At 39.9% G+C, this 13,873-nt stretch overlaps 1 protein-coding gene across 3 annotated transcripts in view; it reads right to left on the bottom strand.

Moving 5' to 3' along the window:
- Nucleotides 1-13,873, bottom strand: part of tnc (tenascin C) — a 56,875-nt gene that overhangs the window by 18,185 nt on the left and 24,817 nt on the right. For all 3 annotated transcript variants that reach the window (XM_040050095.1, XM_040050093.1, XM_040050094.1), the window contains exons 7-10: nt 12,888-13,157; nt 10,714-10,899; nt 5,157-5,246; nt 3,888-4,151 (exon numbers count right to left, since the gene is read on the bottom strand). In XM_040050095.1, the coding sequence (XP_039906029.1) occupies nt 3,888-4,151; nt 5,157-5,246; nt 10,714-10,899; nt 12,888-13,157 (810 nt within the window). The remainder of the gene's footprint in view (nt 1-3,887; nt 4,152-5,156; nt 5,247-10,713; nt 10,900-12,887; nt 13,158-13,873) is intronic.

The raw sequence follows: 13,873 nt of genomic DNA, 5'->3' as shown, positions 1-13,873 counted from the left end.
GGGTTGGTTGGAATCAGCTGATCATTGATTACCGAAAGCTCAGACTGACAAGGAAAATGCATGACCATTTTCTGTGCCTACAGTATAAAGAGAGATTGAGTCTTTTGTTTTTTGGAAATACCCTAATCTTTTTTTTTTAATTTTCCTTATATAGTAATCATATGAATTACATCAAAGCATGTAATCGACATGCTGGTCCACCATGTCCATTTCACGCTTTGCCTCTCTAAAGCATGAAATGGACATATATATATGTACATATTCTGTTGTGATACTGGATTGAGCAATGAAAAGCAGAGAGTGATTTAAGTGATTTCTAACATACATCTATAATTGTCAATCAATTTTCCTGTAGACTCCTGGTGAAGCATAGGGCCGCACATCTATAATTGTAAGTAGATATAATTTTGGAATTTGTCGACTCTGTTAAATAATAGATGATAAATATATAGAAAAACAAAACCATACACTGTAAATCAGTAAAACCCTTGGAAATATCCCTATGACCACGTAAGCTTCGGTTGCATTGCGGTGCTATATAAACCATTATAGAAATGCTTGTGTATTGCTTTTGAATGTGAAATCAGAGGAGTTAATGTAGGAAAACCAAGAAGTGAACATTAGCTTTTCACTTGGTCACAATTCATCTGAGGTTAAAAAGAAAGAAAAAAGCTTAACTGGCCCTCACCATGGACTTTATATAAAAGATGGACATACCTTCAAGGTCTAATAATAAAATGCAAGGTACTAAAATCCAGCCCCTTACCTAACAATTATTAAATACAACATGATGCCTATTTTGTCAATTATGGTACAAACCAGAAGAAACTTGAAGGCAGGGTTTTCTTTAGGCCTCACCTGCCATATAATTTTCTAGGTGTGCTGCATGCACTGTCCATGGAAAGTCCCAGTCAGATCTGTCCCTTGCTTGTGATGTCAGGTTTAAAAAAAAAAAGCTAAGATGTCAAAGGCCAAAACTGTCAGGCCAAATCTTCAAAAACAGGACCTTAAAAACCAACAGGTAACATCACTGTGGCTGCATCCATCTTTTATAAATTTCATGGCTGTCTTAAACGCACAAAGTGGTAGTTAGTTAATGTGTTAAAATGTCATAGCAGTTAGTCGATTAGTTTAGCTGTGTCTGACACATGGATTCCTTGGTGTTGATAAAAGGACCAAAAGTCTGTATTTAGATGGAGACACCATGGTTTCACAAAAGCTAACACCAGATACTCACCAAACACACGTTTAACTCTTCATAGGGCCCAAACCTTTAAATGCCAGGCAAGTAGCATATAAAGGTCCTGTTCAGTGATCCAGCCCAGGCTCACCGATATTTCTCTTCGCCCAGGCTCTAAAGTTGATCTCTAATCTTATTAGCTAGCCTAACTAACTATATATTTACTATAGTTAGCTAAAAATAAATTTCTTTTTAGCTAGCTTCTAAACTTAAACGTACGCTTTGTCTTTAACAGGGCAAAAAATACTATTTAACTTAAAACAAACAGAAGGGAAAAAAACTTTCCCATTAACTCAGTGAGATCTAGCCGCGATTTCAATATTTGGTTTAGCAAAGCGTGACTCTAAGATTTTAGTGTGTGTGCTGCTTTAAATTGAGATGAATGAAATTTCAATTTTCAACATATAAAACAAGCCTTTACAAAAATCTCTTTTAAGCTTGTTTGTCTTGTTTTGCATTTTATGTTTCTTCCCTACATAAGAATGTAGCAATGGCCACAGCAAGTCCTACAGAGATGCTGTTCACACATAGCACTTCTGCTCTTCAAACAAAATTCAGTTTTACTCTATATGTATTAAATCTTAAAGCTCTAGTTAAAGTCTACTATAGAGGTGATGGGAATGTCTTTTTTTTCTCTTGAATTTGAGAGAACCCTTAAAATCTGCTCATGCGGTTGAAGATGTGTGCAATGACATTATCAAATGGTCCCCTAAGATATCACCTTCTTATATGGATATCTTCCATTTGATACTCATTCATCCTCAGTGTGTTAATTTAAAGAATGATAGTTGAACTTCTCCACCAGGCAGTGTCCAGACCTTCTTACAGATCATGTCAATGCATGCAGGACATTGATCTTGCTTTATTCACAATGTTTTGCTTTCTCTTTCTGTTCTATTATGTTAGGTTGTTAATGCACCATGAATCAAATCTGATGGAAACAGTCACATATAAACTGACTTCTTGGCAGAATTTGCAGCAACTGCCAAAATCCAAATATGTCAACACTTTGTAAAAGGCTTTCAGGACAGCTGATTATAGGGTAACTCTGTGGGTTTAGTTTTCCTTTGTGCAAATATGCGCATATTCACGGAAGTCAGATATTGTGATCCAAACTCAGTCAGCTGATTAGTTTAAATTATGATAATCCTTGCCTGTGGCACCTGATTTCCCTATTTTTGTTTTCTTTATTGCATAGTATCTAAATTTTATATCCTGCTTCTAAAATTATTTGGATTTTGAAAGGTGCATTTTGGTTTGCCACTATTTCCCTGCACACTTATCTGAAAGACTTGACATCAAACTCTTGATACTTTTTGATGACTGTAAGGTTCCCAGACTCCTCACTCCACCCCTCCTCTTTCCTTGAGCCCCTCCTGCAACAAGAGCATGATCTGTGTTTGCACTACGTGTTTGGATACGATAAAGGCTAAAGTATCAACCAGGCTGTGGATTAGAGGGCTGCTGATTTCAGAGACAATGTTTTAACAGAAGTCTCAGCATGTGGCCTTTTATCTGACAGACCCACAGTTCATCGTGGTCAAATCGCACAAACCCAGAGGGGAGCGGGGCTCACGCCAACAATTATCACATGAATGAACATTGTGCATGGCGCACACATATCCATACAACCACCCCCCAACCCCACCCCAAGCCTCATGAACCTACCAATACACAACGCACATACTCCGGGGTTCACTCATATGTACTATTCATGACCACACAAACAAGTGAACATAAAGAGCACGGTGCAGCAGCCAATAATGTATCAAAAAAATATTTATTCCGATGGCTCACCTTTTCCCTCAAAGGTTATCAATTTTTGCCTGTAACTATGCATTTAATGAGCACTTGTTACATAACCAGAAGGTTTAACAGTGAAATATTTGCCTTGGAGGCTCTCAGACCACAGCATGAAAAATTTGCCACCATCACCTTATTTGCCTTTTCTTTCAAGGAAAACTTGGAAAATAGAAAAAATAAACCCACAGTCTATCAATGGGGGAATGAGGGAGTTTAAGACACTGAACTGAGAAGCAAACAATGGGTTCAATTCATTGCGTCAGTGTGGCTGCTGTAACGAATGATGAAATGTAAATAAACCTCTGGTCAATAAGAACTTCAGTGAGTCTGTCACGCATCGCCAGCTGAAACCAGGCAATAGAATTATGCAGACCAAGTCTCAGCTTAAGCTAAGAGCTGACTTAGTTCTAGTGGTATGCAGGTTCATTTTGTTTTTATTTTACCTGCTCAGATTTTAAGTTATTTTTGTGCGGTATTACATTATAAGCAATGTTGTGGAAGTGCTTTGGCCAAAACTAACCGCAGGGTTCACAAGTGCCGTGGCTAACAGTTTGGAGACAGAGTATAATAAATGTGGAGTGGATGGTGGCAATGCTAATATAGGTTACATATCATTTCTTATCTGGGTATCTGAAAATGTTAAATATTATCTCATTGGCATAAATGCCAGCAGAAAAGCTATCAAGATTGCTCGGCTTCCTCTCTCGACGCTTTTTTCTTTTCTCTTTTCTCTTTTCTTTCTACGTTTTTTTCTGCCAGACAATTCAGAAAACCTATAATGTCAAACAAACCACTCCTGCTCCACTAGAAACTTCTCTTTTCACATGTGTTCAGCCGTGCTGACCTGTGGGTGCTGAGATGGTGGCGGGTACGCTGCTTCTGCGGCCCCTCTCTGCACTGATGTTGATGGTATACAGCATGCCGGGTGTCAGGCCCCTCAGGGTGTGAGTTTCAGAGCTGCCCGGGATCACTTCTTCAGCCCTGTGACCATCAGCGGAAATGTAAACCAGCCTGTAGGAGTCCAGTTTGGCAAAGGGACGCCTCCACTCCAGCATCATAGTAGTCTCGGTCATCTCTGTTACAGTCAGGTCTTTGGGAGCATCGAGGGCTGATGGTGTGTGAAAGAGGGGAGGTATTACACTGAAGACCTTTTTTCAACAGTTGCATTTTCCTGTTTAGATTTGGTTTGCTGCCTTACTGATGCTTACTGACGTCCACTACTATACTAGTTAATAAAACATCATTTGATGGCATGCAAAAGCAATATGTTATCGTGGTTAGATCTGATTTGAAAGAACTGATCAGAGCAGTGAAACAAGAGGGCAGAATTATCGAGAGGTAATAGATTCTGAAGGAATAAAGCTTGGTGCACAATTGTAGTCAAGAAACACTGATTATTTAGTCTCCAAACTATTGTTATGCTAAATATACTATAGGATACCCATCAGAAAAGTTGTAAGACTATCTATCCATTATAACATTAACTGCTAACTGTCGCATTCAGAAAAAAAGAAATTTATAGATATTCCAGCATGAGGCCACAAAATTCTAGGAAGACAAATGATTTAACCTCTCGATTAGTGCTAATAAGATATATTAGTAAATGTAACAGCTATAGACCAACTTAGGCCCAGTGGGCCATCTGGCTTTAAAACCTGTTCTAATATTCTGTCTATAGGATCAAATAAATACCAAATGAATGTCAATCAATTTGAAAAATCTGTTGAAAATTCAGCAATTCTAAAGACTTTAAAATGGACGCACCTCCTGTCTACATTAGCATGCATAAGAAAAGGTGACTGTCTCATAACGATATGGCAGATTTTACAATAAAGCAGACGATTCAGCCGTGAGGGAATAAAGCCAAAAACATTCATATGAATATTGAGGAGTGGTGGGTGCCACCCTGACTTCTCTCACTACTGTAAACTACATCCTTCGAACCAAAACTTGAGCCTTGTCCAAAAAATGAATGTTTCTTTTTAAATATCAATTTGTAGAATTAGCATATAAATTCTATCAGTGTAGCAGGATATCTTGTCTCTGAAAAAAAAAACCCCGTTACATATAGAACGTGATTATTAAAAACAGTGTGTCAGTGTCAGCATCTCACCGGTCACAGCGTTGGCCGTCGTGGGCAGACTCTCCCTCTCATCTTTCACTGCCGTCACACCCATCCCATACTCCGTGCCGGGTCTCAGGCCTACAGAACAGGGTAACATTAAAAACACTGATACGGAAATAAAAAGCTATGTCATGTTTTGCTTGTTCACATCCACTGAGGTGTCAACAAATGAACGACGGGGAGCCTCTGTAGTCAAGTGGCCAGCTGTTTCAGCTAATGGCTCCAATGCCTATGGCAAATGCACAAAAAAACACTCTCTTGTGGCTTTATTGCACAATAGATTGCAGCCTAATTGCATTTCATGGTAAGCCTGCACTCGCTGCAGAACATCAGTGTTATATTTGCATTGATGGATCTATAGGGCCCTTGTTGCGGAGCAGAAACACTACTTGCTATGATATAGCAGGCTCCAGAGGCCCTTTAGTCTCTACAATTAAGCCCTCTCTGGGCCTGATCGCCTTTATTAACTCCCACAGAGGTCATCGCACACAGAGCCTTACAGCATGAAATTACACCTAATGCCCAGGAAACTCATTATCAATAAAATCACGAGCGTGAAGGCAATTACAGATAATAAGTGTGTGAAAGAAGTGCTGAGGTGTGTGTGGAGCAGAGGGGGGCGTCAGCTGAAAGGACACAGTGCTTTATTTTCATGAGCCGGGCCTCCCAAGGACAAAGAATGTGGCCAGACAAAGACACTACGAGCTTGTTTTGAGGGTCTTTTTTCTCATGGTTTCTAATCCTACCATGCTGAATGCACAGTGTAGAAACAAACAAACAAACAAACAATAAAAACAAAACTCATCCGCCTCAAAGCATAGCTTTTTAATGTCAGCAATGCAGAGAGATGAAAAACGTGCCTGCTATTCTTGTCTGAGCAAAGTCTCCCAGTGAAACAAGCGGCAATGTTTTCCAATTAATGTCTCAATGCCAAGCCCCTCCTGGGTGATTTTCTAATAAAGTGGGTCTTTTGTAGACAAGCAAACATTTCACAAAACAAAACAAAGAGAACCTGTCTTGGAAAATGAGCAGGCTGAAAATAACTCTAGCCATTTAACACAGAGTCCCACAAATGCTTGTCCCATGAATTTGGAAAATAAACACTTCACACTGTATCATTTAGTTTTCCACAGGGGCCTTTCAGCTGTGCCATTTGGATGCATAATACTAATGAGCCAAGATGATCACAAAGCAGCAAAACAAACCCTGAAAACAGCTGAGTGAAACAACTGGAAAGAAGTAACTACAAAATCCCAGATTAGACAAAACCTTTAGTACAGGTTAACAAAGATTTACTTATTCTCTTGATATAGCAGTTATATAAGATATTAAAGATATCATCTGGGTTAATGTGTTGTGGAAAAATCCATGATGCCTTCTCCATAACTAAGGAACAATCACTGTAAGTCATGGCTTTGTTAATGGCTCGTTTTCCCTCTTTCAGCATGGTTTAGGAATAAGGATTAGGTTTTGTACTCCAAGTTATACATGTAATTTTAAGAAACTAGAATGAAACTTACAGTGATTTTGATACAGAGTTACAGACTTTGTATTTAACTGTCTTTTTTTTTTTTTTTTTGGCTCTTTCAAATAGGTGAAATTTTTAGAAAAAGGGGTGGACATGAACTTAACCCAAACCCTACTGCTAACCCTAAATGGGTCACTTGTGACCTGGTGAGTATTAAACACTCACAGGTACACCTTGCTATACACAGCTGGCCTTCAGAAGTACCTCAATTCTTCATGGCACCGATTTAACAAAGTGCTGGAAAGATTCTTCAGAGATTTTGGAAAAATACTTTCATGATATCATCACCTAGTTGTTGGCTGCACATCTATGATAAGGAGTTCCCTTTCCGCCACATCCCAGCTCTGTTGAAATGACATTTGGTGACAATGGAGCCCGTTTGAGTGAAGTGAACTTATTGTCATGTTCAAGAAACAAGTTTGAGAGGATTTGTGTTATCTTGCTGGCAGCAACCATGAGAAGATGGGAACTCTATGGTCATAAATTAATAAATAGCTAAAGTCTTACAACACTTTCTACTGTAAGACTTAGTCCCTCTGTCACACACACTTTCACAGTACTTTTGTCTTTATCTTTTATCTTTGCACACACTCTCATAGTCCGATGGATGCAAACAGAAGAATAAATGGATATTCAGCATGTTGACTGGAGTAGTTAGGTATCAATCCACTAATCTTCTAACCGATAGAAAACCTGCTCTGTGACGTAAGGCATAGCCACTATTGGTCAGCAACAACACGCAAGTATTTTATGGCTTAATTGGTACTAAGAGATCCAAATTGTGCTAAGAAACCACACATCACCACTAACTTGACCCAGTGATACAATGTGGTATGGATTTGTATTTTCATACTTAGAGGATGAGTGGTTTATTTGGGTAACTTTTGTCAGCTCAAAGCTGTGCGGGTCATTTTTCTCTGACCTCTGGCATCATCAAGGCATTTCCACCCAGAGGGGCTATGACTCAGTGGCCCACACACCTAAAGATCGTTTTGTGGGAAAATCCCAGCAGATCAGCTGTTTCTGAAATACTCAGATCACCCCATCTAGCACCAACAATCATGTCACATTTAAAGTCTCTTCAGTCATCTTTCTTCCCCATTCAGATGCTCTGTTTCAACTACAGCAGCTAGTTGTGGGCATGTGTACATGTGCAACTGCATGTTCCTGCTGAGGTGTATGGAAAAAAGTGCCCACTGAGTATTAGGGGTGCAACGATATTCGTATCGATATTGAACCGTTCGATACAGTGCTTTCGGTTCGGTACGCATATGTATCGAACAATACAACATTTGTAATTTATTTTATCAATTTTCCTTCTGACGATGCTGTCTGTGTTGAGCGCTCAGTGAATCTGTGTTCGACTACTCCGCCTAGGCTGCACTGTCGAGCGCAGATCCACTGAGCGCTCAACACAGACAGCATAGTCAGAAGGAAGAGCGCAGGGCAAGCTAGCCAGACTCTACTTGCAACATTCAGATCTGGCGTTTGGAATTATTTTGGTTTTCATGTGACGTATGACCCTGAAGGTAAGCGAGTCATGGACTAAAGTAAAACAGTATGTTGGATGTGCCATGCAATGCTCAATTACATTGGTGTGAACTAGTGTGTTAGCGCAGTTAGCTCGTTAACGTGTTTGCCGTCTAGCCCCATGCACGGAGCGATCGGCGGTAGCTCGTTAACGGAGATTTGCCGTGTTGTGGCGTTAAGGTCATTTCAACGAGATTAACCTGAAAGCACTAGTGGGAACACAACGAATATGACTGCACATTTACGCCGACATCATCCTAGTGCAAAGACAAGTGGAAGCAGACAAAAAAAAGCAGGCATGCTACTAACTTTAGCCGAGTCATTTAGACAGCTGTTAGCACATGATTCTCCTTATGCTGCTGAGAATATAGCCCAGAAGAAGCGGATAGTATAGCTTTTATTTTGGAAAGAGCCATTTCTCTGTAATAAACTCTCTTTTCCAAAGATGAGTGATTCCTCAATCAGATACAGGGCTTGCAATATTGCTAGCCCGACGTCCAGGAGCTAGCGATTTTTTCAGTCGGGCTACCAAAATCTATCTCTTCCCTGCCCGTCGGGCTATTGTAGGAAAAATATATGTCAATGCTTTTGCATTCTTTCAGAAATGTAGCTGGGTAATTATGTCATTGGCATCGGTGAGCCACTGTCAATATGTGACATATTGAAGTCGCGTTTGAATTTGCGCTTGTTTTTTTGCTTTCACTTTGCAATCGTGCGAACTGTGTATAGAGAGCGACAGCACTGATCTGTGAGTGATGATAATTTGTGCACCAATTCCTCTGACATCGTCTTATTAATCGTTAGCTTACTATGCAAACATGACAAGTGAAATCTCCCGCAGCAAGCTTAAACATGTGAGAGGTTGATCGCGCAGAGAATCGCTGAGCTTATGTGAGTGAGCGTGTAAAAGCATTTCAGTTCTGCTGAGCCAAATAAGACAGGTCAGGGTGAAGAAGTGACAGCCAAAGAAAAGCTTACCACAAAACGGAGAAGTTATGACAAATCAGACTATAAGGCAAAAAGAAAGTGCAGCTTTATGGTTTCATGGACAAAATAATTTCTGTGGCTGCAATATGATGAGCTAAATAACCAGGGCTGCACATAAGTGGTCCGCAGGTGCGCATTCGCTGTCAAAATAAAAAACACGCACAAGGGTTAGGGTTAAATTTAAAAACTGTACTTTTGAGTTAAAATATATATTTATAATTTTAATAAATGACAAATTAAAAATGCATGAACATTTTTTTGTATCGAAAAAATATCGAACCGTGACACCAAAGTATCGAACCGAACCGAACCGTGAATTTTGTGTATCGTTGCACCCCTACTGAGTATATGATAGCACTAAGGTACTGAGAGCTTTACTATCAACTGAGGTTGATAGTTTCTGAGAAAAATAACCAATTTTAAGTCAAACAAAGGGTATCAAAACTTTGTTAATGGATAACAAAATGATCCTTTATAAGTCATTTTCAGGACAGCTGTATAATCTATCCTTTCAGCTGTAATTAACTACTATATCAAATCTGCAATAATGACTAATAAATCACTATCACTGTGTTATATTATAAACCTTTTACTTTTCTGCAAATGTCATCTACTCAGCTGTCAGGACCTTTCCAAATTCCCTTGTGTTTTTTTTAACTGATGTGTAGAAAGCTTGTCTTTGAATCATGCTTTAACTGAGCATATGACAGCACATTTCCCTGCTGGCCTCTCTTTAGTTGTGAATGTTAAAAAACAGACCTGATATGTTGGGCTTAGATATACACTTGTTGGAAGGCTTGCACTGCAGTTGCGTAATGTTCACATGTCTTTTCCACTCTGTGTGCATAAAGAGGTGTTACATGTAAAACACAGCAGAGAATCCCACACTAAGCTGAAATGAAACAAGTGCATATAAATTAGTTGAATAATATGGTGAACACCAGCTTTCTGCTAGCTTCCACCTCATGTAAGTAGAGTCATTGAGCTGCACCTGAATCACATCCTGTCCTTAATGCACTACCCTTACCGATGCAGTTTGCTAACCAAGCTTGCTAGCACTAGCTGCTAACTTACCACTCAACCTTCCCACCCATATATTGTTACCTTTGGTTCACAATGCCAACATGGTACGGGCAACAACGCTAAAGGCTTGAAAATCCAAGTTGACAAACCAGTGGTCATGCATAAACAGTTTATGGGCATAACGAAACAGGAAGAACAAGGTAGGTAGGCTTATATATAGCTAATCACTATAATTATTCTTTATCCATACCAATAAAATGGTTTATTAATAATTTCCTAACATTTTGCACATTAATTATAAGCAGATAAAAATTTACAGAAATTCCACGAAAATCTGTCATGCTACCATTTTCCAATTAACTGTGCTTTGTTAAGCCTTTATAAGCTATATAGACATCTAATATAATACAGCTAATATAGATTGATTTTTGAACAGCAGTATGTTATTTGGATAGATGTTTGTTTGTGATACAGAACCAGTGATCTTGGCCTGAGTGGAGTCCTTAGGTCCTGGGGGAAACAGCAGCTCTTCGTGCTCTCCACCAGACAGAGGTCCATACTTGATGCGGTAGTTGTCGACCTGAGCACGGCTGTTCTTCCACTCAAGAGTGATGCTCTCGTCTGTCAGCTCTACTGTCTGCAGGTCTCTGGGGGCGTCCAGGTCTACAATGCAGAAATATACTTTAGATAGATGTAACCTTACCCTGACCTAAACGTAAATGGATTTCTCATTTATGAATAAAGGAAAAACAAGAAGTTCCCTTTACACCAAAACCTCAAGTGATTGTTGGGGCTTTCTCACTAATATTTAAAGGTAAAGTGCCTTGAAGACATTTTTGTTGAGTTATAGCTTTATTGTATGGTATTTTTTTTACAATAGTAGGCACATTATATAGATCCATTAGGCTAGTTGAGCAGAATTCTCTATTCCATGCATTAAGACAAATGATATGTTGTGCACCACATGTACTGTAAGACTTGTTAGGAGTAGCAGTGCATTCCACATTCTTGGTCCTGGTTCTCTTGCATATATCGTTAATCTTTTTTGTACAATTTTAGGTTCATGTCAGTACTGGTAGAAGCCACACATATAATTATTTTATCATCATATTATAAAATAGCAGTAATATATAATGGATAATAGCAGATTTCATGCATTAACTGAGGTCTAAATCATCATCAGTGATAACCCTAATGTGTCAGAATAACAATTTTATGTTCCTTTTTAACATTTATGCATTCCAAAAAAAAAAGAAAAAAAAACTTTCACGTATTTACAATCAGGGTGCAAAGATCTCTTCTCTGCATATCTAGCAGGTAGGGTCATCTTAAAACTTTGAAAGTCTGGACAGGGACCAACATACGATAGATACTGATCATTTTGAAATCAGCCTTTACTGTTTTACTGTTCCCTCAATTCTGCAATGAAATGATTCATCCATGGATGGATCGGCTACAAGAAAGAATCACATTGATATTAGAGTGTTGTATACTGTACAATTCTAATAGTGTAGTGGTAACTTTCATCGGGAACTCAATGGAACTGTGAAAGACAACATTGGAGACTAAGTCAGAGGCATTATTAAGTTTGGAATATCCAATGGTGATACACTGTCACCACTGCTGTTTTGCAAAGGCCTCATCCTGCTAAGCTATCGTATCACATAGAGCAGATACAGATATGGATTCAGGAGTAGAATGGCCATCCGCCACCTCCTGAGCATAGATGACGCAAGCACAAGCTCTAGGCACCAGATGCAGGCAGGAGTCTACCACAGCCAACACAGTCCAAGTTGCAGGCTGTACAAAAGTGCCCCAGAGACTTTCCAGCACATAGTAGCAAGACATAAGATACAAGCTGGGACAGTGTATACATATACTGAGAGGCACAACCAAGTGGCTGGGATAGTGTTCAGAAACATCTGTGTTACATAAAATTTCCCAAGTCCTGTTGTTCTCAGGCAACTGGGATAAGGTCCCATGGGACTTTAAATTCCAGAAAGACATAGTGGTGGGTTGACAAGGGGCAGGAGACTGCAGTTGTGATGAATGTGGGAATCCAAGCAGGGAGCAACATCAGGAAGAAGGAGGATGGAAACATAAATAAGTACCAGGGCCTGAGGTAGCAACTGGAGCAGATGTGGAAGGTAAAGTCCAAAGTGATCCCAGTGGTAATAGGAGCATCAGGATCTGTAACCACCAAAACTGGAAGAGTGGCTTCAGCAGCCTGCTGATCTCTTTGGTTATGATGTAAGGAAATGTTCTGGGGGATTTGAAATGGGCAGCACATGCAAATTTAAAAAAATTAATGCATCATAAAAAATAAGGGATTTCACTTGGAAAAATTGTCAAATCTTTCAGGAGGTGATGTCAGAGAGTGGAAAACACAAAGGAAGTTTTTTTCTGGTAAAGCTGTTAATAATAATTGTTAATGCAATGGGCAGTTGTAATTCTTTAAAACTGTATGCCTACAACAATACGAAGCTCCCTCCATGTTATTTTTGGTAAACATTCTTTCTGACAAAATGAAGAACTGCTGTACTAATTCACGAACAAGAATTATTTTTGTGTTATAGGTGCACACAGAGTATTCAATACTGAAGTCTACCTGGACGGGGAGGGGCATCAAACCAAATAATGACAGGTGTTACCTGTAAGGAAGGACTCGTAGATGGGAATGCTGGTCCCTTCTCCCCGCCGCGCTGTCAGAGACACCTCGTACTCTGTGTCAGGGGTGAGGTTTCCCAGATGGTACTGGGTGTCAGCAGAGGTCAGCTCCACCAAAGTGCGATCGGCGGAGTTCAAGCTGGGTCCGTAGGAGATGGTGACCCCATCCACCTCAGCCACGGGCTGGAACCAGGTCACCAGCGCAGTGGTGTCAGTCACATCACGAACATTCACCTGGCTTGGGCCATCGATCACTGAAGAAGAGGTAACAATGTCATTAGCAAAACTCAGTTGCTGTGTGCCACATATGAGGTATTAGGTGCCACATATGAGGTATAACAACTTGGACGATGTCCTAACTTGAATCACCTGACATTTTCCTGAGTTAAAATGTTAAAACAGCATTTGTGTTCAGCAAGAATTTGTGTATGAGCAGAAAAATAAATTTTTCATGCCGGTCATATCTTGCCTATTCATAAGTTGCTGACCACAGACCTTGAAAAGAGGGATATCATCATTTCAGTAATGCAGGTGCTGAAAATGTGTCAGCCTGTTTGCATTAATAGTTTATTCAAACTATCAGTTCCCAGCTCCATGAAGGGTGCCTTTTCACTGCTGCTCAAATTGATTTGTCACACGTAAGCAAGTTTAGGAAAGTCAAGCCGCTGTGTGGGGCTGATAAAATGAAAAATCTGCATTTGAGCTTAATACTGATTTGTCTTCTAAGGAGACTGTGAAAGTGTCGTTTGAGTGTCATGGTACTATTCTTCTGGGAGGCCAGCTGCCCTCTGAGTCTGACTGCTTGACTGACTGGTGCCTCCTACACATGGTGGGTTAGGTAGGAAGGGGAAACAGAGAGGGGAGAGCTGAGCGATACACTTCATACAATTAGCCCTTCAGCATGCAAATCCCAGAGTATGGCCTGCAAGCTGGCATAATGGGAGACATTAAGAGAGCCTGAATGACAAGA

The sequence above is a fragment of the Simochromis diagramma genome, unplaced genomic scaffold (genome assembly GCF_900408965.1).
Source record: "Simochromis diagramma unplaced genomic scaffold, fSimDia1.1 OVJJ01000159.1, whole genome shotgun sequence".
NCBI lineage: Eukaryota > Metazoa > Chordata > Actinopteri > Cichliformes > Cichlidae > Simochromis > Simochromis diagramma.
This window is presented reverse-complemented; position numbering and strand designations above follow the sequence as displayed.